Consider the following 24,852-nt stretch of genomic DNA (forward strand, 5'->3'; position numbering starts at 1 on the left):
CTACTCCCTTAAATACACATATTTTATTCTTCACATGGGAACTCAGCTGTTATTGTTAATGTTGTTGTGCCAATCCTGAAAAGTAAGTCAACTGCTATTCCCTTATTTTTGAAATATCAAGATTAGAGTTAGGAGTTGACCAGATATTTGTAGTGCTAGTTTGTTTTGTCTACCACTAAATAAGACAAATATAAGAGTTTTCCCATGAACAAATGAACAAAGCAATTAATTGGCTTTGCTAGCAGTGCCTCTGGCTCTGCAATTTAAAATGTGGAGGAGAGCAGCTACCCATTCCAAACATGTCCTTGGCACATGTTTTGATCACCACAGTGTTTCCTTTCTCAAAGGGATGTATCTGTTTTGGAGTCGCCCCAGGTGCACCTTGCAGATGGTGGCTCACTGCCTTGGATGCAGTTCCTGTCACCCCCACCTTTCACACAAAGGTTTTGGATGCGGGGTCTGTGGGAGCTCGGCACAGAAGGCAAAGTCACAGAGACAGCATGGTGTTCAGTGTACAGACCAGGCAGGGAGGGGAGGGAGAAGTGTGAGGAGGCTGATTGAGAAAAGGCCAGGTCCCGTCTCTGCTGGACACCCCAGGGTGAGTCATATTTCCTCATTTGCCAAGAATGGAAATCAAGTCTGCCTGTTGCTTTAACTTCTGCACTGCTGCATAACTACCCCGACCACCTTGAAACAAGTAGTCTGACTTCAAAAGGATGTCACCATCACTTATATGTTATTATCAACAAGTTTTAATGCAGTCACAGGCAAGGTAGCTACCCAGTATGAGACCACAGAAGCCTTAAATATTGTTCAGCGGCCCTTACTGTGCTGAAAATAGACAAAGAGAAATACTGCTTCTGGGGATAGCCATCTAGAACAGCACATCAGACAAAGAATGACAGCCCCATTTTAAAGCAGGGGAACTGTGACACGCGTAGTTCAATAAATACCTTATCTTCCAAAGAGATCATTGTGCACACCATTCTGTTCTCATAACTAGCTTGAACCAAGACTCACATAGGAGGATTTTAGTAATGTTTGGAATTCAGCCCTAGTCCTTGGATGTTTTAGATCACTTTTTCATTCTAAAATCTATTCCTGTGCTGTGTTACCATTTTCTAGGTAATCCCAGGATCTGTAATTACCTCTGCAAGGACCACAGAGTCTTGAAAGTCATGCACGCTATTCCTGATGAAACAGTGAAATAAACTAAACAGTCCTGCACACTGCAAAAAGCAGGAGTTATAAACAAGAGTAGAGTGATACAGTCTGCCTGAGCATCATGATATTTTATATTTAAACGTTATATGTTCACAGCAGAATAATGCAGCCCCTCCTGAATCATAAACTAATGTCGTTAATGTTTACATACTCCTCTTAGCACCCCGACTGCCAGTCTTGGGTTGGATGTTCAAAGGGAGGGTCTCCTCTACACATCATGCGACTGATGCCACGTGGAGTAAGTGGATTGCACTGATCACACATTGGGCTCACACAGGAAACCCCAGCCAGCAACTAAGCACCACATAGCTACTCACTCACTCCCCCACCACCCAGTGGGATGGGGGAGAAAATAGGGAAAAGAAGTAAAAATCATCAGTTGAGATAAGAACAGTTTAATAGAACAGAAAAGAAGAAAATAACAATGAAAATGATAACACTAATAAAATGACAACAGCAATAATGAAAGGATTGGAATGTTCAAATGATGCGCAGGGCAATTGCTCAACACCCACCGACCGACACCCAGTCAGTCCCCCAGCGGCGATTCCCTGCCCCCACTCCCCCCAGTTCCTATACTGGATGTGACGTCCCATGGTATGGAATACCTTGTTGGCCAGTTTGGGTCAGCTGCCCTGGCTGTGTCCTGTGCCAACTTCTTGTGCCCCTCCAGCTTTCTCGCTGGCTGGGCATGAGAAGCTGAAAAATCCTTGACTTTAGTCTAAACACTACTGAGCAACAACTGAAAACGTCAGTGTGTTATCAACATTCTTCTCATACTGAACTCAAAACATAGCACTGTACCAGCTACTAGGAAGACAGCTAACTCTATCCCAGCTGAAACCAGGACACTAATAAACAAAGCTAACCTGCAAGTTACTGGTGAAGAGTGTATAACCACCTGTAGAATGAAGGATAACAAAACCCACAAGTCACCACTGAATTGCAAGAAATATAGATACTAGTAAATCCCAGTACAGCAAAATAACAGAATTGATGCTTAATGGACAAGCTAGACAATTTTTCCCCTATTCTTCAAAACAACATAACCCCCTGCCCCAAACTTACATTTTAATGTTTCATAATACCAATTGTACCAAAGAAGGCAGCTTTCTGCTACAGAAAGATTTTCTGCATGCTTTTTCTTACTCACAAGAAAATTCATACAGCTATTATTTTTTCCATCTCCAGATCCTTCTTCCCTCATCTTTGTAGAAATAAATTAAAAATAAAGGCGGGGGGGGGGGGGGGGGGGAAGAGATTACAGTGACTTGTGACTATCCTCCTTTTCTTTCTGATACGTGAGCTCATCCTCCCACTTTCACTCTCACAACTCCTCCATCCTGCAGCTACCACTGCAGAGAAGCCCAGCAATAACACCAGGTGCAAACCCTGCCTGACCACTCACGCCCGAGCACTGAGATAAGGGTAGTGATCACCTGGCCTGGCAGTACAATCAAAACATACCCTTCAGTCAGCACTAATTGCCAAAGGGGGAGAAGGGGATCACTCCAGCAGGAAGGTCTGTGGTGGGGTCCAGGCCACCGTTCGGGGGTCTCTCGCACAAGCCTTGCCAAGAGGTTGCTCCTGGCTTTCTGTCACTGCCCTGACCTGCTCCTGACAGCACGGTACAAGTTTTCAGCCACGTCAAGTTGTGGTATTTCTCTTACCCAGCAACAGTTCCTGCAGAATCTAAAGTGAAAACCACAAACTTAGACACCTTGACCACACTGTATTTACTCTGCCTCCTAACTCAACAGGTTTTTTTCCTTTTTTTTTTTTTCCCCCCTAAAGTCACCAATCTTTTTCAGTTAATAACAGAGAAAATGGTCTTAAAAAAAAAAAATTGAGATTATGCAGTGTTTCCAAAGTCACTAAAAGAAAGCAATAGAGTGTAGAGGTTTACCTGCAAGTCGTTCGTGGAGTGCAAGGATAAAAAGTTGCAAAATAGGGCGGTGGATCATCAGGATCCAAAACGTGACCTTGGTCTTCAACATGAGATTCATCCTAATCAAATGAAACTTCTGTTAAAAACCTTCTGAGATATAAAAAATTGCTGAACTGTGTAATTTAGTAATACTGTTAGTATCACTGTTTATAGCAGGCAATGCCTTGCACTCACTTACAGGGCAGGATCTTCCTGTTGCAAAAACGAGTAAGTAACACAGGGCAGCTGCTATCAAGCAAACTGTGGTGGTGACAGCATTCAAGGCACAAAGAGCAATGAGAACTTTCTGAAAAACATGAAAATTATTGAAATAAAATTAAATAAAGGCATTTGTAAATGTCAAAACAATAATAATAATAAAAAAGTAAAACACAAACAAACACAGAAAACACAAGGATGACCATGACAATTACTTCTTAGAAACATATGTGATGAAGTCTTCAGGACAGGTAATCTCCAAGACTGGAGTAATTGTTTTGCCCTATTGTGTGTCCTGACAGAGAGATCCAGAAGAATTTAATACTGCTCAGATGTGATTTATAGTCCACCTCACTAACCTTCCTCTTAACTTTTCTGTGGGAAAACTAGATGTAAGATAATCACCATTAAAGGAATGTTAAAGCACTTTTATATTTGAAGATGATGCTGTTTAGAGGTTGTATTTTAGCAGTTTGTAAGCCAAGAAAGGCTGAGAAGATCAAAAGACCAGTGAAGGCATCAGAACATTAAGTAAAATTTACACGATATTACACCACGCAATCTTGTCTGAATTCAGCAGTAGTTTTGGTTGCATAAAACACCAGAAGGACAAGAACTGTATATTGAATCAACAATGCACTGGTCAAAACCCAGAGGTAATAAAAAAACCCTGTTACAGAACCATAAAGAGCTTCTGACCAGTGTGGAAGACCAGAAAAATAACAGAATTTTTCACAGTAAACACAGCAGTCACCTCAGTACTGCACTGTCGCACAAGTGTGGACATTATCAAAGCAGTCATGTTAAGCAGCATGCACAGCGTACCTTGAGATAAAAGTGAGCGGCACTGCATGGCCTCAGATGGTATAGCTTCAGTGCAGTATCTTCTATACATTCAGTGACATTGAAATCTTCACAGCAGTAACAAACCCTCTTTTCACCGACATCCACCTTTAAAAGCACAAAACTCCACTTTTTAATTTATTGGCTGCTTTATGCAACATTTTTACCTGTATAATATAGAGCCTATATGTTAAACTATACCTCTGACCACAAAGCAGACTGGAAATACAGGCTCATAAGATGAAATTTGTACAGTTTGCTATGCCAATGATTCATACATTATAAAGCTATATTATGCATACTTCCTATTTGAAAGGAAGTATTACTGATAAGCTCAAGACATTAACCCTTAAACTCCTTCAAGCCTTTACGCACAATCATCTTTATCACCAAGTGACCCTGTATCCTTCAATTTCAATTATTCCACAGTTTCTAGTTCATAAATAGATATTCTTCTACTTCTTATGACAGCCACTTGAGAAAAATCTTTTGTGTTTTGTCCTTTCTTGTGCAGATTGCTTTTTCCTCAAGTAGAAGTGTTCTGAAAAGCTAGTATGACTTGATTTACCTTGATTTTTTCCTCACAGCTCTTGCCTGTGAGGTATCAACACAAATTGTCCTCACGAGGTGAGACAAACCAGGAAAAATAATCCCACCCACAGATTATACTGACTGAACTTTTTGTAGGTAGCTCACGGGTACCCACAGAGGTCCTTTTCAACAGTTTATCTTTGTCACATTACTATAAAAATCCTTTATGCTAGTTCTTAAATGACTATGATGTTGAAATCAGTGTATAATGCTGGCAAGAAGGATTTTCTAAAGATATATTTGGGATTCCCTCCTACATGGCCCCACAAAATTGTCTAGAAAGCCTTGTACCAAATCAACTGTGTGTTCAGACCCTGAAGACAGAGGCCAGCTCTCAATGTAGTAAACCAAAACCACTTCTGGACTAAGTAGGCTCTTCTAATGAAGAGTAAAACCTTTCAAAACATATCCATTTTGGGGTCTTCAGCTTTAGGAACTGAGCACCTTATGAAGACTCCAACTCAAATGAACCAAGTTTAGGTTTAGTGTTTAGGAACACAGACAATAAAAATACTGTTGTGTATTTCAGTGAGTGTCTTCACAATTTGAACTAAATCAAGGCCTGAAACAGAGAGTTTTCTTCGTTCCCCCACCATGCTGTAGCTGCATTACTTGCATCTCTACATTAGCACATTCTGTGATCCCAGCAGAGCAAGCTTATGTGGCACACCATGAAGAAATACATGTAAAATAGTATGTCTGCTTACCAAATCACATTTGGGTACACTGGACACAAACTGAATGCCTTGACAGCTTAATACAAATCCAGCCAGGTTCAGCAGAACAGAGATGATAGACAGCAGACTAAATAGGTTAGCCTGGAACAGTAAAACAAAGTTAACAGCAGTGAGAACAGGATCATGAACCTGACTCAAGCAACCTATAGCACTGCAAATCCCACTCCCAAACTGAAGCTGGGAATGACACTCCCCTTATTTTTAAAACTCCCTGTGACTTCAGTGCCCCAGGGTCTTATCTTAACCCAGATGGTTCCTCCAAACACCTTTATCTTCTCTCTCTCTTTATTCTGCACTAGTTGTGCAGTAATAAAATACATGCAACTATTGAAAAGTACAGGCAGCTAAAGGTTTTTCTGGAGCTCAAAGTATGGTTTGCAAGCTGTCCGACTTCCACTAAACGTCATATCCTTCCACAGAGTTCACCTCTCAATACATTTAGATCAGTAAGAAACCTGTAGAGGAAACATGTTAAGACTACATTCATTCTGCATAGAATTTCCAAAGCTATTTATGAAAAATATTTGTCCCAGTACAGTGAGGACAGAGACACTTAAGGGACTTTGGTTATAAGATTTTATTTCCTCCTGGCTACTAAAACCAGCACACCTCCACTCACAAACTGGACAATATCTTCAGTTTTATAAACCATCTGTAAGACCAGCAATGGCAGGAGTAATAGAGTACTTCAAAAAGGACAAGAAGAAGCAGTGGATAAAATGAAGTCCTACTTTCACATATGTCCCTACAATCTGCAATCTGTGCTTACATGAGACTTGGGATATGAATTTTAAACACGTGTAAGAACTTTTCCTGTCCCAATTCATACATGCAAAATTTTTCTGTACTTCAGGAGATAGTACTATGGGTAAGACTACTACTTCAGAGACACATAACAGAGTCCTCTCCTGACATGTTTAAATTTTAAGCGCTCAATCCTACAAACCAAGTATCAGGTCTTTAATGTCCAAAAGAATCCTTGTTAAGAATCATCTGCTCACTCAGATTCTTTTGTATCAAAATGGCCTAAATTAAAAATGCAGGAGACGACAAAAACCTGAGGAAGAGAAGGAAATCATCAGGGACACAGGATCAGTTCTCCTCCAGATAGCTTTGCAGCAGATCCAGCAACAAGGACTTCCTAAACATGCACAAAGACAGCAATCGCTTTCCAAATCAATTTAGCTGACGTACTATGGTTACCTACCTAGGAAACTGGACCAAAATTAAACCAGAGCTGTTGCACAAATTATGATCCTGTTTACTGAGGTTCAGGGAAAAAAAAAATCACCCCTGAATGGACAAGAGCCAAAGAGCACTACTGGGCAAGCTCATTCCTTAAATTACAACATCTCATTACTAGTAGGCTTTACAGAAGCTTGACCGTAACATTATCACAGAAGGTAGGTTTTAAAAACTTACTAATTAAAGTAGCTATTAGTACTTCTCTGAAGAGGATTGGGACTATTTTGTGCTCGATGTACTGAGAACAATCAATATTAAGAGAAATAGTATTTTCTCCTAGTTTTATAAATATCATAAAACCACAGATAAGAGGTCTTTAATGTTACTATGCACTTTGAGTGCAGTAGTTTTTCTGTACAAACACAGAATTTAACCATTTTTTTAAAACTAACTCCTTGTTCAGCACGCAAATGAACCAATACCATTTCTTATGCTTTTATCTAGATTATGTCAGATACCCTTTTGATTAGAACTACTTTGAGAAAAAGAAAATTGGTAGATACAGTTATTCCATACAAAGAAAGCTTTTCTCATCTGTGTTCAACACAGGGCACTGTCAACTAGAAATTAGTCGGTTTTGTAAGTGAAATAGAAGATGTTTCAACATAAAACACCTTTATAGTACAAATCTCAAGAAATGATACTGAGGAAAACAAGAAGTACATTTGTCCTTTTTCAAATGATGAAAAAATGGAGGTCCTGAACAAAGAAGTTACTTGGCCAAAGAAATGACAAGAAAGATTTAAAAAAAAAAGGGGGGGAAGGGGGGGCTGGGGACAGGATGACAAATTCACGTATAAGTTTTCTTGCTTGGTACAGAACCTGCAATAGAAACAATCCAGTATATAGCTAATACAGTTACATAAACAGTTACATATAAAATCCAGACTCCTAATGTAATAGTCTACAAAATCTTGAATAAAAATCACACGGATTTTTTCTAAAGAAACCTGTTAAAATCAAAGAAGAAAAAGGAAGAAAAGCAACATTATTATAAATATGCAAAATAAGGATGATAATTTCTACATTTATGTTCTAATAAATTCTACCATACAAAATGTAATCTTGATCTGTTTTTTATTATACGTATAGTCTATTTTTGACTGCATAATGTAATATTCAGCCAATCCCACTGAAGAGGTAAAAGATAAAAATAATTCTTCCACATACAATCTAAAACACTACTATGATCTGAAACATAACCTTGACATTTGCTACTACATATGCCATAGTGTACAAGAGAATATATTGTACTTTAGTGTTGAAAGAAAAAAAATCCTTTGTCTTTCTGCTCCATCACTGGTCAGCATTTTCACAGCATCATTGAGGTTGAAAGGGACCTCTTGAGACCATCTAGTCCAATACCCTGCTCAAGCAGGGTCATCTACAGCAGGCTGCTGAAGACCATGTCCAGGTGGTTTTGATCACTACTTCTGTGGGTAACCTACACCAGTTTTTGACCATCCTTACAGTAAAAAAGTTGTCTTTTGTGTTCAGATGGAATTTCCTATTTTTTTCAGTTGTGCCCATAACCTCTTGTCCTGTCAGCAGGCACTACTAAGAAAGGTCTAGCTCCCTCTTCTTCATTCCCTCCCATCAGCTATTTATGGAGGTGGAGAAGATCCCCCCTGAGTCTTCTCTTCTCCAGGCTGAACAGTCACAGCTTTCTCAACCTCTCCTCAGAGGAGAGATGTTCCAGTCCTTTCATCATCTCTGTGGCCCTTCACTAGACTTGCTCCAGTGTGTCCAGATTTCTCTTGCACTGGGGAGCCCAGAACTGGACCCAGCACTCCAGGTCTGGCCTCACCAGTGCAAGGAGAAGGGAAGGATCTCCTCCCTCCACCTGCTCGCAAGTCTCTGCCTAATGCAGCCCAGGACACCATCAGCCTTCTTGGCCACACAAGCACTTTGCTGCCTCATGATCAGCTTGCTCTTCACCAGGATCCCCAGGTTCTCTGCAGAGCTGCTTTCCAGCTAGTTGTTCCCAGTGTGTACTCGTGCCTGGGGTCATTTCCCTGCACGGGCAGGACTTTGCATTTCCCCATATTGAACTTCATGAGATTTCTCTCAGCCCATTTCTCCAGCCTGTCCAGGTCCCTCCAAATAGCAACATTTGGTGGATTGGCCATTCCTCCCAGTTTTATATCACCTGTGAACTTGTTGAGAGTGCACTCGGTCCCATTGTACAGATCATTCTTTAGGATATTAAGCAGTATTGGCCCCACTATCCACACCCAGGCCACAACACTGCTGGCTGGCCTCTGGCTGGGCTTTGTGCCACTGATTTTTCAGCCAGTTTTCAATCCACCTCACGGTCCACCTATCTAACATGTACTCTGTCCGCTTATTTTATAAGCTATATTCTCCTGCAGATGCAAATTTAAACACCTTCTCCATCACTACTCACCTACAAGTAAAAACAGGTGTCCTAGTTTATGCCAGTGAAAGAAGATCCCACCCACAGGTAAACCAGGAGAAAAGTACTCCTCAACTTAGAATAAACAGGCAAAGGCAAACATGCTATTTTAAAAGCCAAACCAGAGGTAACTAGTCTTAACTGCAGTGACAAAAATGAAAACAACTCAAATTATGGCTTCAGTTTGGCTCACAGCCCTCATCTTCCAAGCATTAGCTACACATGGACTGTGAACAGATGCAGAAAGTCTTGAACATTTACATGAATTAAACTATAGGAAAGCAAAGTGTATTCTAATGTTAGACACAGTATTTGCTAATGTCTTGCATGGATGATCTCTTCCAGGTAAAAAATCATCGTGCACTTTGAGGACTCCACAGCAGCATAAACTTGCATGATAAGGTCCTGACCCTGTTATTCATTCTGCATGGGTAGACTGCTTGTTGTCCTGCTGCTGTTGCCACTGAGGCTAACATCTAATGCCGGAGAGAAATTGCTTTCACTTCAATATGCACACACAGGACTGATGTCCAATCAGGCACTTAAAAAATAATGAAAGAAAAACATTTGTACCACAAACATCAACTCTTATATCCGTTTGCATCCTACATATACACTTTATGAATATCCTTCTAGGAAAAGGCAAGTCAACATATTAATTTTCCATATACACAGCAGCAATAGCAATAATTAAGAAATAATTATGGGACCTTACTAATTTTCTGTCAGTTGTGAGAGCTATTTATTGTACCATATGGAGACCTGCAACACACCTGTCAATAAAAAAAGCCACAGAGAAGTAAAATACAGACTAATTAATTTAATAAAAAAGTCACATGCTTCAAATGCAGCATTAAAACACCCCATATGAATGAGAGAAAAGCTTTCTCAGCATAAAAATAGGTTATTAAAAAAAATCAGAAGAGACCTGACTTTGACCTGATAACACAGGCTAAAAGCCTTTCTAAAGGCTTTTCAGAGTCCTACAAATAAAAGCATATTTCTTTTTATTTGTTTAGACTGACTGTAAAACCTTTGTACGAATACCATTTATTAACTTAATGGTGGAGACCTCCATGTGAGCCAAGATGTTAACATCAAGCTATTTTACCTCTAAAATCCAGACAGTACTACAGTACTAAACAGGCAGTACTACAGTAATTCTCACCAAAGTCAAATGACTTTGCTTAATTTGAAGCACATGGCTAGGGAGAGATTTTGGGGCTGGGCGGGGGTGGGGATAGGGTCATGATACGCTGCTTCTCTTCACAGTGCTTTATATTGCTACTAGCAGGGCTAAAATTTAAGGACGTCACTTCACTAGCACCAGAACTAAGTATTTTGGTCTAAACTTTATATTTTGGTTAAATCTATACAAATTAGTCAACGTGCAGATATCAAGAAGGCAGTAGCTAGCCCTAAAAATCTTTATTTTAAAGCTTCTGGGACATATTTTTCTTCTGATAAAATTTTTCAATTAAATAAAAGGTTTACTACATATTTACTCTTCAAAAATTTTGAAGGTTTTAAATAAATACTTGAATTCCGTAACCTTTTCTGTTTTCCAATGAAGATCTGTAAATCTTTGTCATAACCCCCAAAATATTAACACTTCTGAATTTAAAAAAAAAATGTTTCTAACAAAAGTTTCAAATCCTTGTGTCACCACCCTGTAAAACATAAGAAATATCCAGACTGAATCGACTCATGCTGAACATGTGACTCGCACTTTTCTGAGTCAAACCCCACAAACCTTTACATGAAAACTGACGACATGTATGAAGACAAAAGCTGGCACACTAGCTAACAGTGGAACCATAAAGCCAGAATCGCATTCACCCAGTCAGCACCTGCTCTGTTATTTTCTTGATCCCATGCATCTGCATGTACCAAACCGCTCCCCAGCACTTGCACTTGCCTCAGTTACACTCTTACCCAGCATAACAGCCTGGTGTCTTCCTGCACGCTTGCACTCCTGTCATGTTTCGTGCAATCACAGCTAAATCTTCTCTTTAGCAGCAGAACCCAAGCACCAAGCACCAGAGATATGCTTAGCTTGAAGTCTTTGTTACAATTGGTGGGAAAACAAAAAAAACAACCCACAACCAGAAAGCCTCCTAAAAAGCACACTCCACAGGATTGCAACTAATTTGTGCATTACTGGAAAGGAAAGGATGCTTCACTGGCAGCACGCTTCTGCATTCAGCAAAGCACGTATGGCTCCAGGCAACACCTGGGAATACAACATAAACTCACAGTGCGTAGGGTAGTCCAAACCAGTATACCAGTAAGGACAGAGGCTAATATAGCAAGCATGGCCTATCAAAGATGCAAATTGCATTCAGTGCACATGCAATCAAATGAACAATGCAGAATTGATATACCTTCTGAAAGAAGTTAGGTTCCCTTAGTTAACAATAAGATTTAAAGCCCTATGAAAAGAAGGAGTTTAGGAGCAGAGGGGGAAGGAACCAGCTGCTATACAAGTAGAGAGTAATATTGAGCCCAGAATGGTTGAGACTCAATACCCAAAAAATATGGGGCGGGGGGGGGCAAGTTTCCGTTTCCCCATTAAATACATTTGGAGAGGCACGCACAGGAGCTTCTTCTCTGGAAGAAACATCAGCTTCTGAGCGTAAGTGTTACAAGCTGACTTCCAAAGCTGACTGACAACTGATACCCCGTTGAACAGATCAAGTCTTGGACATCTCAAAGCCTGATTCCTGAGCCAAGGCTTCTCAGCAGCTGTACTGATGAAGGCCAAGCCTCCCCTGCAAGAATGTCCTTCAAAAGATATAATTTGATTTTGCCTTGCAAGACCCTGTCTCTGGGACCTGTTATTTACCTAGTATCCTCCCATGCTGTAAAACAGCCAGGGCGGCAAAAACCAACAAATGTGGCTCTCAAGACCTGTTAGCAAATAAAACTTTCACAGCCACCCCTCTTCAAGACTGGTTTCCTCTCACAGGTGGTGCAAGTAAAGGTCCCCTACAGCTGTAACTAATGCGTTTCCCTTCCTTTCTCCCCTCTGGGGGAAAAACATGAGCAGCCCTCTCTGCCTTCAGCACTCCAGCCCATCCCCAGCTCTTTTCTCACAACACAGCACTGCACTTTATCCAAGTGCCAGCAGCACCAGAGCCTTGCTGTCACAGGGGGAAAAAAAACAGTTGGGTTGTTTCTCCTCATGACCCAAGCCTCGGACTGAAGTGGCAGCCATAGGGCAGGCTGACCATTCTTGAAGAAATAAACCCAGGCAGTAAGAAATCATCACCTAAAGGGGGAAGATGGAAAGAAACATTTTACCACCCTTTTACTGTAAGGGCTAGACTGCTGCCATGCGAAGGAGCTGCAGGCAAACAGGAGTACTGCAGCAAGTTTCAGGGAGAAAATCCTGAACCCTGAAATCCTGAATCAGAGTAGCAAACAGGTTTCTTTTAGAAAGAACTAGTATTTTTAAAGGGGGCAAAGATAAATGTGAATTGCATTGTAAAATTCCTTAAGTACTACAAACTGACAATCAAAAATAAGATAATACAGCAACTCACAAGAAACAGCATTACCATGTCCTTAAGCATAAACCCTACCACAAACGGCTCTGAGGACCAGCACCTGTTCATGGACAAATGGACAAATTCTGTGGCACTCACCCATCACTGTAATTCTGTTCAAGACCCAGCTCTGGGAAGGAGAGAGGGCTAAATGATGGGGCTCAACCATCTACCCTTAACTACAGGGTACTACATCTGAGAGCTTTCAGTACACACCATGATAAATTAAAACCCAGATAGAATTATCCAACTTGGCCTGAAAACAAAGCAATTTGGGGGAGGTTAGATGCATATAAAGAATTCTGGTGGTATTTGCACAATGTGAAGAAATTATGAAACTGAACTGAGTGACAGAAAAGAGCTCTGCTTAAAAAGAAAGATGAGAAGAGGCCCTTCCTTATGAACAAGACAGCACTTCTAGATTGAGACATAACTAAATATGAAAAAGAATAACGATCACTTAATCCCACAAAATTTAACTGTTGAGCACAGTCCAAAGTCTCTGCATAAAGATAACTAAATGCTGACATAAGTTGCTGCAACATAAAACATGGTAATTGATACCACTCCTCAGATGTCTGGCGTGGCTCTCACACAGGTACCTAACATGCTAACTATCTGGGTTCAATAGCAATCTTAGAAAGCCACCTTCATGTGCAATCAATCCCTTCCACAAAGCTCACCTGCTGCATAAAGGCATTTCTAGACCTAGCACCTGCTTGAGTTAAGGGCTGTCAGGGAGACAGCTGTGCATCTCTGCTTCCTTCACAGCAGGGAGGTGGCTCTGGCCAGGCAAGGGGAAAAGGAATTCAGTCCAAAAGTCAGTAGAGAGGAATCCATTAGAAATGTATTTACAAGAAATAAGTGCAATGGGTCTTGCATAAGGAGTAAAAAGTGGAGGGCAGTCACAGCTGGAAAAGGGATATGTTTTAGCGCCACATGCATTTTATAGTTTCAGTTGTGAATGTCATAACTCTTAAGCCATGGCCATCTAAGGAGTCTCATTGCTTAGGTATTTAGGAAACTTGCTTTTAAAACTCATACAAGTCCTCATAACTCCCAAGAGAAAATATTACTAGAGCATAAATATATTAGAAATATAGTCCAAAATTAATATGCTCACAGAAACTAACAATCTGTCCTTGACAGCCTATAGCTAGTTCAATGCATTATATCCTTAGCCTCACAAAATGTTTAATGCTAATTTCCTTTTTTGCACAGGGAACAGAACAGAATATTTCAGTTGGAAGGGACCTACAACGGCCATCTAGTCCAACTGCCTGAACACTTCAGGGCTGACCAAAAGCTAAAGTATATTATTAAAAGCATTGTCCAAATGCCTCTTAAACACTGACAGCCATGAGCACTGACCACCTCTCTAGGAAGCCTGCTCCAGTGTTTGACCACCCTCTCAGTAAAGAAATGTTTCCCTATGTCAAGTTTGATCTAATCTGGCTTTCAAAAATCAGATCTCTTTAAAATACACATGCAAATAAGAAAAAAAAAATACAGGTTCATAGAATCACATAGTCATAGAATAACTGTGGCTGCAAGGGAGCTCAGGAAGAATCTAGTGCATCCTCCTGCTCAAAGCAGGGTCAGCTATGAGATCATAGCAGGCTGCTCAGGGCTTTAATCGGTCTTATCTCAAAAACTTCCCCCTCCGGTGCCCAACATCCCTGGACAATCTGCTCCAACACTTGACTGTCCTAAAGACAATTTGATATAAATGAAAGAAGATTAGGAAGAGTTTGGTGCTTTATTATTTAAATAAAACTAGGAAGGGGCCATAAAGTTTATGCAAAGGGGAATATGAAAGAGTGAAAGAGCAACAACGGACAAAAGGAAACTACAGCAACAACATGCTATAGAAACAGCACAGAACACAGGCAATATTGAAACAGGGAGGACTGCGCAAGTCTCAGGCATTTTGAGACAGATGGCATTTACATTTATTTTCATGAAAATAGAGTCCTTCCAGATTGGGAGCCTCAGACACTAAGCTCCTCTTTCTACCCACAGAACTGGTAAAAAACTTGCTTTGCTCTGCCTGTGCTAACCAATGAACAACTGAGAAACAGCAATTCATCCCCAGCTCATACATCTGATCACTCCTCATTGATGACCATGTGGATCCCAAAGAAGTGCTGCATGAAAATAAAACAACTGCTTTGGCCCAGAAAAGGTCTTCAGAAGTGACAGTAAGGCAAAAAAAAACCCAACAAAAAAACCCCCCAAACAACCCAAACAAAAACCCACTTTGAAACCTCTTTTTCAAATCCAAACTCTGAGACATTGAGAGCCACACAGCCTCAGATTTCACTTACAAACAGAAACAGCATACACACCCCACACATCAATTTACTTCTCTCAGAGCAATGTAATCTCAACTGTATTTGAAACAGCAGCACTGGATACTTAGGGTAAGACAGCAATACTTAGGTTAGCTATCAAACATGCCATCAGACACTGAAACAGGACAACCCAGCTAAGCTTTAAAACCAACTCCCCTGTTTAAGCTTAAGCAGCAGTGCCTCAGAGAGCTAAATTATTTGTACTAAACCAGCACTTTCTTATACCTACACAAACACAAAAAGCGTTCTGTAAACAACATCAACAGTTCCTCCAAACATGGTCCACTCTTGCCCTTAATAAGGACTCTATCCACGCAGGAAAGAATACAGCCTTTCACAGGCTTTGAGGCCTCTTTCAATAATTATGATTCTACAGTTTAAAAAGGAGATTCAACAATATATTCTATCTTTTCAAGAAGAAAGAAGTGTTTGGGTTTTGTGGGTAGGTTTTTTGGGTTTTGTTTGGTTGGTTGTTTTTTTACCAATGACTATTAAATCAGGATAATCTTCTGATATTTTCCTTACAAGTTTTAATCCATACTTACCAAAAGCACTATGGGCTTCTTCCATGTCAGTAAGCCTAGGATTCCAGATACAATTACCTAAAACATCAAAAAAACATAGCATCACCAGGAAGTTAATAACTGTTCACAAAATGCCATTTACATGGTATTTAGCACTGCTCTGGTGAAAGGTACTTGCAACACTACAACAATGCTGGGAAGATAGGAAGATGCACTTTAAAGTAGAGACTAAGAGCCTGTGCTGATGTTGTTATTCACTCCTAACAGCATCCTGCGAAATAACACAACCAAATTTTAATCTGCTGTTTTCTTATTTTTTCCTCCCAGAAAATGTGTATGGGGACAAGAAGTTATGCCAGCAACTCCGACCTCAACAACTGCCTAAAAAATTATTTTCAGTCAACTGAGGACTAGTTTTCTAGCAACATGGGTAAGCAAATCTAAAAACTGGCTATTTCTTCTCCACCTTTCTTCACCGCTCCTTCACTTCATTAAGTGCCTGCTTCTTCCCACGTGCTGGCTCTGGCCCTCTTCTGACCGTTTCGGGGAACTAACTCCCAGTGCATGAACGCTACCAGAAATACTGAGGAGCACCAAAACTACCTTCCTGAGCTAACTTGCCATTTAGTCGCCTGAATGCCAGTATCAGCAGGAGGAAAGAAGAGAAGGTAAAAGTACTCATTCGACCAAACTTGCTGAATAATCACAGAACTGAACCCTATAAGTCTTTACCTTAGAGGGCAAAACAATTCAGGAAGGAGAAAGCATTGCTGTAGAACTGAAGCAAACAGCATACCCAAATACTCTCTCACAGTAAGGATGGGAAGCCTAAAAAGAAAGGCGAATCTTTTTTTAGCAGGTCCCACAAATAAGCAGGTATACTTTTAATTGCTGGGACTTGGTGACTCAGACAGTTCAGACCAAACTCCTACCCTAAAAAGAAACAAGACAACAAAACCAGGAAGTTGCCCACTAGCATTTTTTATAAATCCTTTCTGTAACTTCATTCACTTGACATGATCAATCTGACCTAGCATAATGTGCATATATGACTTGGCCAAAACACCTACTGATATCATCACTGGTGTTGCAAAACCACATACATAACTCTGCAGTTTCATAACAAATTATCTTTTGAATTCTCTTAAGTGCAAAATAGTCATATGATTTTATAACAAAGCACACCAATACTTAGGTGAATTGCTGTTTTGCCTTAAGGACAACAAGACTTATTTCATTATGTTTGTTAGAGCTTTAAGATATATGAAAATAAAGTCTTTCTCAGAGTCTTCCTGATCTGCACTTAAGCAGTGCATCATAATTAGCACGTTGCACCTAAAAATGAAAAAAAAAAAAAAAACAGACACATCCACAATTCCAGCTTTTAATTGCCTCTACCTTTCTAGGTTGCTTTGGGGCTAAAATTTTCACTCATGCAGTTGTATCTGAAAAGCATTTTTGGTAACTTCTCCAACTGAATATATTATTATTTCAGAGCTAGCATTAAAACCATAAATGACCTTCTTCATTATTAAAGAGATTGAATACTTTGATTTTACACGTGCAATTGTAGAACATTTTAAAAGCATAAGCATGGTTCTGTGTGCAGGGTTCATAGAAAGTCTGTAGCTTACATACATTTAAACTTGTTTTAATCTAGGGTAAGCAAAAAAAAAAAAAAAGATGAAAGATCACAAGAAAGATACCAAACATACACATTTGAACGGTCTGGGTTCCCTTCCTGCCCCCCCCCCCCCCCCCAAGGCTGGCTATACTTTCAGGGATGAGCATTGCATTATATACATGAATAGGAACTACTTGATCCCCAAACCACGGATCACAGAGCACATTTCCACAGGTTGTGAACAACACTGGAAACATAATTTAAATGTTTCCAGTGAAACATTTGGGACAGGCTGACGCTGTTCGCATCAGCGGCAGGGAGAGAGCATGCCAACCACAGAAGATGACTCGCTCATTGCTCGAGGGCCCACAAACTGGGCACAATCTACCCGACGATATATCTCTCCTACTCGTAGTAACTTCTGCCTAGATTATGCAATACGAACGACCACACGTTCTGTATTTATAAAGGTGCAGTTAAAAGCAGGGCCCAACAGGAGATGGAACAACTTCTCTTGCTGCGCTTGAGAAAACTGTCATAAGCCCATCCACTTTTTTTCCCAGGAACGATGCCGTTTTCCCTCTCTCTCTCACTAGAGTAACGGCACGCGATGCACAAAAGCAACGCACACGATCCACACGCACCACGGCTTGTAGAAAATCCCGTTTCTGGCTGCGTGCGATAATCGAGCCCGTTTTTTTCAGGCTGAAACGCGCACCAGGAAACCCCCCCCCGATCCAGCCGTCTCTAGGTTTGTTTGTTACCCTGCCGGCGTCCGCGCTGCCCCCCGGCTAAAGCCGTTAGCAAACGCGCAACCGCTTGTTATTCCCAAGCGAGGGGAAGCTCGCTCTCTGCTCCCACAGAAGCGGCAGCAAGCGTTGGCTCTGCCTCGGAGGTCCGCGTACCCCGCGCCCAACGCGAGCGCTGCCCGCCCGGCCGGCGGCTTTCCCCGCACGGGCTCCGTGCCGGGCCGGACGGGCGGCGGGTCGGCCGGCGCCCGGGTTGCGGGTGGCCGGCAGTGACTTACCCAGAAGCCGACCCAGATGGAGCAGGCGTTCTTCACCTGCGAGGCGGTGGTCAGCCACAGCGCCCCGAAGTTCAGCACCACCAGGCAGCCGCCCAGGATGACCTGCAGCAGCCCCAGCAAGACCAGCCGCCGGACCGGCACCAGCTCGGCGCCCAGGGTCAGCACGTCGCGGCACCGGCAGCGCTGTTGCGGCCGGTCGCGGGGCGAGGGGAGAGAGCGGAGGGGCGGCAGCGGCGAGGGGGCGGCGGAGGGCGACGCCGGCCAGGGTAGCGGGGCGGAATCCGTGGCGGGGCGGCGGGGGCCCGGCTGCCCCGCCGGCGGGAACGTGGGAGGGGGAACGGGGGGCGGCGGCGGCGGCGGCGGCAGGGGCAGCGGCTCTCGGCGGGCGGGCGCCGGGGCCGGGCGGGTCGGGCCGGGCGGGGACGGCCCGTCGCCGCCCCTGTGCCGGCTCCTCTCCCGGGCGCCGAACCGCCGCGGCGCTGCCCCCGCCTCGCCTTCCCTCTCCGCCGGCGGGGACGCCGTCGCGCCGTCCCTGGCCGTAGCCTCCCGCTCCGCCTCGGGGCAAGCGGCGGACCGGCCGCCCCGCCGCGCCTCGGGTCCGGCGGACGTGCTGGCCTGCCCGCCCGCCACCCTGCCAGGCGGTGCCTGCGCGACCTCCGCCGCCAGCATCCAGCCCGCCGCAAGGCGCCCGGCCTGACCGCCGACTCCCGCCCCGCCGCAGAGCCACCCCTCCCGCCCCGCCCCGCCCCGCCCCGCCCCGCCCCGGGCCGTTCCGTTCCGGCACGGGTATTCCCCGCTGCTGCTGCGTGGGACCGTTTTGTACTCGTCCCGGCGGGGTTTTCCGCTCCCCGTGCTAACGTGTCCCCGCCGCAACTCCCTTGCCCCTTTCCCTTTGGCCGCTGTCGTTACCGAGCAGTAAGCTTGAAGCTCTAAAATAACTCTTCCCGGGGGGAAGGTGGGGGAAGACGCTGGTTTTCGTTTCGAGCGGTCGGCTCCCTTCCCGACAAGAGGAGGTGGTTGGGCAGACAGGACGATCCTGTGCGTGGACGTGCGTCTGTGCCGGCGTGCACGCACGATCCCGTGTTGTCCGGGCAAAGAGAAGGGCAGAGAAATCTCTTTACCTGGCGGAGTTCCGTTTGCTACCTTTTTTCCTCCCTGACGTTTTCCCTGGGAAAAGCTCGCCGTGACCATGGTCTGTCCTTCTCTTCCACTTGACGCGCTCCAAGGAAGGAGGCCTGGGAACTTACTTCGGCCATGCGTGCTGCTCCCTCCAGCTCAGCCAAAGCAATTTTACACCTGTTGGGCTTGTCTGGATGTGACTTTAAAAAATAGAGAATCTCAGATATGAAACATAGAGCTTTTGGTACTATAGGAAGATAAGCTGTGTTAAAAGTGTCTTTGGCACAGATGACAACGCTCGCTCCTCTGCAGGGAAAGGTGCAGAGCCACCACTCGGGAAAGGACTTTGAAACTGTGTTACAATAGCACATCAGGTCTTACACAGAGAAAGGAGAAGATTCATCATCAGAGATTATGCTTTTGGAGTTACATCCCTTGTGCATCTCTGTTGATTTTCTACCTGAAGATTCAGGACTTAAAGCATGCCTTACCAAGAAGAAAATCACCTGCCACCCTGGACCACCATCTTGCAATCAAGCCCTCACAAATTAATCTTCATGCCAGGGTTTATGGAGCAGGGTTTGGAGCAATAGATTTTAACAGCTGAGACTGCATAAGAGGGCTGCCCAAGTGCTACTGCCCTGGTATATCACTGTATGCCCTTCCCAGTCTTTAACTCAGCCATTCATAGTAAACAAGTAACTTCAACCATATGTGAGACTGAAGACTACCGTACACATACTAACTTACATGACACTATCTATGATTTTGCCTTTTATTCTGTTAAATGAAAATAGAACTGCAGATACTGTAAATATGCTGAAAGCTTACTAATACCAAGCCACTGGAAAACACTATGTCCGTGTATTTCAGGGCTTCAGAGTAGATGCTCCGATCTTAGCTTGCCAAATCCACAAAAACGCAGCCAAAGGTAAAAGGTCCTCTGCCAAAGGGCAGATTTCAGCCCTAGCAGCAACTAGCAGCTTACTCGTAACAAGTAAAAACAGGGTATCGGCACTTCATCTAGTGAATGGGATCTTGTAAATCTTGACATTTATTTCCAGTTTCTTTGAACATACTCTTCTTTTTAACTTTCAAAAATACAAGCTGAAAAAAAGCACATCACAACAAAAAGTTATGTTCAGTCTAAAGCAACAAGTTGTTACTTCATGTCTCAAAAATGCAAACTACAATGTACTAAATCATGAGCTCAATGTTCTCTGTAGCCTTTTACTGTCTTGTCTTAAACTGGGAAACAGAAAAAATATCTAGATCCTTTTTCATCACATGCTCCACGTCACTCCAAGTACCTGAAACTCCAAAGAGTCATAGAATCATGACTGGGACCTTTAAAGGTCATCTAGTCCAACCCCCCTGCAATGAGCAGGGACGTCTTCAATTGGATCAGGTTGCTCAGAGCCCTGTCTAACCTGACCTTGAACAATTCCTGGGATGGGGCATCTACCACCTCTCTGGGCAACCTGTTCCAGTGTTCCACCACCATCATGATAAAAAATTTCTTCTTTATATCTAGTCTAAATCTACCGTCTTTTAGTTTAAAACCATTATCCCCTGTCCTATTGTAACAGGCCCTACTAAAAGTCTGTCCCCATCTTTCTTGTAAGCCCCTTTAAGTATTGAAAGGCCATAATAAGGTCTCCCCAGAGGCTTCTCTTCTCCAGGCTGAGCAACGCCAACTCTCTCAGCCTTTCCTCATAGGAGAGGTGTTCCAGCCCTCTGATCATTTTTGTGGCCCTCCTCTGGACCTGCTCCAGCAGGTCGATGTCTTTCTTGTGCTGAGGAGTCCAGAGCTGAACACAGTACTCCAGGTGGGGTCTCAATGAGAGTGGAGTAGAGGGGCAGAATCACCTCCCTCAACCTGCTGGCCACGCTTCTTTTGATGCAGCCCAGGATGCGGTTAGCTTTCTGGGCTGTGAGTGCACCTTGCCAGCTCACGTCCAGCTTTTCATCCACCAGTACCCACAAGTCCTTCTCCACAGGGCTGCTGTCAATTCCTTCATCCTGCAGCCTGTATTGATACCAGGGGTTGCCCTGACCCAGGTGCAGGACCTTGCACTTGGCCTCATGAGGTTCACATGGGCCCACTTCTCGAGCTTTTCCAGGTCCCTCTGGATGGCATCCTGTCCCTCAGGTGTGTCAACCGCACCACTCAGCTTGGTGTCGTTTGCAAACTTGCTGAGGGTGCACTTGATCCCAGTATGTCATTGAAGAAGATATTAAACATTCCTGGTCCCAATATGGACCCCCGAGGGACACCACTCATCAGTGATCTCCATCTGGACATTGAGCTGTTGACCACTAACCCTCTGGATGTGACCATCCAGCCAATTCCTTATCCACCAAACAGTCTATCCATCAAATCTATCTCTCCAATTCAAAGAGAAGGATGTTGTGGGGGATCATGTCAAAGGCCTTACAGAAGTCCAGATAGATGATATCCATAGAAGAGGAGGATTGACCTGAAATGGAGATATTTTTGCATGGCAGCTGCATTTGTAACCCAAACCAAGAATATCTGGGCTTATTGCTGAGCTGTGGTGGGACAGCTTGCCTGACTAAGTGCTGTAACAGATGGATACAAGCCCTTCAGGAGAGACAGACAGAGAAGGCAAGAACAGGGCCTGCCCTCCGTCTGAAGGAGCGGCTCAGCTGTATGAGAGTCCTCTACAGGACAGGTGAAAATTTGCAGATGAGGGTCAGAAGAGAGACCACTAACTGTGACACTGTGGTGGGGATGTGTTAGTACTCATCACAGTGAGGAAAAGGATGAAATCTTTGAAAAATTAAGAGATGTCTTAGTGCCATAGAAACTCTCACTCAGGAGAGGGATATCCAAGACATCTTCTGGAAGAGCAGCATGGCTGGATGCAAGCCATCCAGGAGATATTCTGAAGGATGTCAAGGGTAATTTCTTGTTATACAGGTATTGGATGGGCCAACTGGGGCTGATTCACAGCAGGTGATGCACAGCCGGATCTAATGTTCACTGACAAGGAAGAACTGATGAGGGCTGGGGTAATCAGTGGCTGATTCTGATGTAGTATGGGCCAAGTTCCTGAGGCAAGGGAGGGTGGCAGGAAAGTGGCAGAGCACAGACTCTGGGCTTTTGGAGAGCAGACTTTGGCTTATTCAGGGAACCGGCAAATGAGATTTCATGGGAGTGAGCTCTGAAGGGCAAAGGAGCCCAGGAAATCTGGTCAGACTTTAAAGGAGGGCATCCTCCATGCAGTACAGATGGCCCATCCCAATACTCAATAAACCAAGGGGGCATACATGAAGGCAGATGCCCAGGCAAAAAGAACTTCCTACAAGACAGGGATTCAGAGACAGACCACATGGAAGGAGTTGAGAAACACTGCCTGGGCATGCAGGGGTAGTGTCAAAGAGGCTAGTGCTCAGCTGGAGATGAGCAGAAGATGGAGGTTTGCAGAAGATGTTACAGGAAACAAGAACAGTTTCTACTACTTTTAGCTGTAAAAAGCTGATGAGGGACAACTTGAGCCTGTTTCTGAATGGGGCAGGTGATATAGAGGCAGGGGAGACAGATAAGGCAATGGTACTCACTGCTGCCTTTGTCATTGTCAGCAAGGTCTGTCAGGCCTCTGCACCTGTTGGTGGAGCTCAAGGGGACATGAGCTACCAGTACAGGATGAAGAACGAGGCAGGGACTGATTTCAAATACTTGATCCACACAAGTCTCTGAGATCTGATAGGCTGCACCTGGAGGTGCTGAGGGAGATGGCTGGTGTCCTTACAAAGCCACTCTCCCTCAGCTCTGAGAGACTGTGGATACTGGGATAGGCTCCCAATGACTGGAGGAAGGCAAATGTCACACCCATCTTCAGAAATGGGTAAAAACTAACCTGAGGAACTACAGGCCAGTTAGCATCACTTTGGTCCCTGAGAGTATCATGGGGCCAGGCACGTTCTTTGTCTGGGCACATGGAGAAGGCAGTGACTGGAAACAGTCAGCATGGATTTATTAAAGATAAATCATGCCTGACCAACCTGATCATTTTCTATGGTAAAATGATGGGATTTGTAGATGAAGGAAGTGCAGTGGATGTCATTTACCTCTACTTCAACAAGGCTTTTAACACTGTCTCCCACAGTATTCTTGTATCAAGGTTAGGACTTCACAGTCTGCATGGGAGGACAGCTCCATGGGTAGAAAACCAGTGGAAAAAATGGTCTGGCTCAGAAGGTCATGGTCAGTGTATCATACCCTACCTGGAAGTCTGTACCAAGAGTGGTTCTGCAGTGGTCTATCATGGGATCTGTCCTGTTCAACATCTCAGAAGAGTAGATGGAAGGCACTTTCATCAATTTTGGAGATGACAACAAATTGGGAGCAAGTGGTTGATATGGTGGAAGGCAGGGCTGCCATTCAGAGGTACCTGAACGGGTGGGAAGAATGGACCAACAGGAACCTGAAGAAATTCAGCAAGGGCAAATATGGAGTCCTGCACTGGAAAGGCAGAGTCTTGCAGTGAGAGAGGCTGAGGCTGGTGGGGCTGGGGACCAGCTCTGAGGGATGGCTCTGGATCTGGTGGACAGCAAGCTAAGCCAGGGCCAGACGTGTGCCTGGGTGGCAACAAGGGCCAGCGGTGCCTGGGGTGGTGTGAGCAGAGCATTGTTGTCACTTCTTCTTAGCACTCATTAGACAACATCTAGATTCTGCATCTAGTTTGACCCCCACCACTCCCCCAGTCCAGGAAAGATGCTGATAAACTGGAGTGAGTTCAGTAGAGAGGAATCATGATAGTTGTGGGCTGGAGCACAGGATCTGCAAGGAGGGGCTTGTGTGGAGAAGAGACAGGTTTACCGAGACCTATATGTGCAGTCCCTCAGCAAGCACAGGGAATGGACTGAGGAGATAGAGCCAGGGTCCTCATAGTGGTGTGTGGTGGGAGCATGAGAGGCAACAGGCATAAGTTAAAACCAGAGAGATGCAGACAGGGTATAAGGAGAAGCTCTTTCCATGTGGGGGTAGCCCAGCTGTGGAAATGGGGCCCAGAAAGTCTGTGTCCCCTCCATCCTTGGACATTTTCAAGCCCTGATTGGATAAAGCCCTGAGCAACCTGGTCTGAGCCCAGAGGTGGGCCTGTTCTGGGCAGGAGGTTGAACTGGAGACCTCCTGGAGTCCCTGCCAGCCTGAACTGTCCTATGATCTCATGAGCACTGAACTGAAGCTGCATCCCTTGGCATGGAGACTACCTTTATAACCCAGATCTAGAATACCCTGGCTTATTGCTTCTAGCTTTGAGCAACTTATAGGAAAAAAAAAATACATGAAGTTACACAGCTTCTGTTTACCATTTTGTTACCTCGTTCATGTGTATGCTGGAAAAAATATCAGCCAAAGAAGTGAGAGTATAGCTGTATAACTAGTCACAACATGGGACCTATGTAGAATCATTCCCAGTGTTGACA

The 24,852-nt window shown here is 43.9% G+C and overlaps 1 protein-coding gene across 1 annotated transcript in view; it reads right to left on the reverse strand.

The window, feature by feature from the left end:
• The window catches only part of ENTREP1 (endosomal transmembrane epsin interactor 1), a 32,145-nt gene extending 12,675 nt beyond the window's left edge, over positions 1-19,470 (reverse strand). The window contains exons 1-6 of the mRNA XM_075020819.1: positions 18,280-19,470; positions 15,650-15,706; positions 5,512-5,622; positions 4,196-4,321; positions 3,351-3,458; positions 3,131-3,231 (exon numbers count right to left, since the gene is read on the reverse strand). Coding sequence (XP_074876920.1) covers positions 3,131-3,231; positions 3,351-3,458; positions 4,196-4,321; positions 5,512-5,622; positions 15,650-15,706; positions 18,280-19,470 — 1,694 coding nt within the window. The remainder of the gene's footprint in view (positions 1-3,130; positions 3,232-3,350; positions 3,459-4,195; positions 4,322-5,511; positions 5,623-15,649; positions 15,707-18,279) is intronic.
• Positions 19,471-24,852: the final 5,382 nt, after the last annotated feature.

This window comes from Buteo buteo, chromosome Z (assembly GCF_964188355.1).
Source record: "Buteo buteo chromosome Z, bButBut1.hap1.1, whole genome shotgun sequence".
NCBI lineage: Eukaryota > Metazoa > Chordata > Aves > Accipitriformes > Accipitridae > Buteo > Buteo buteo.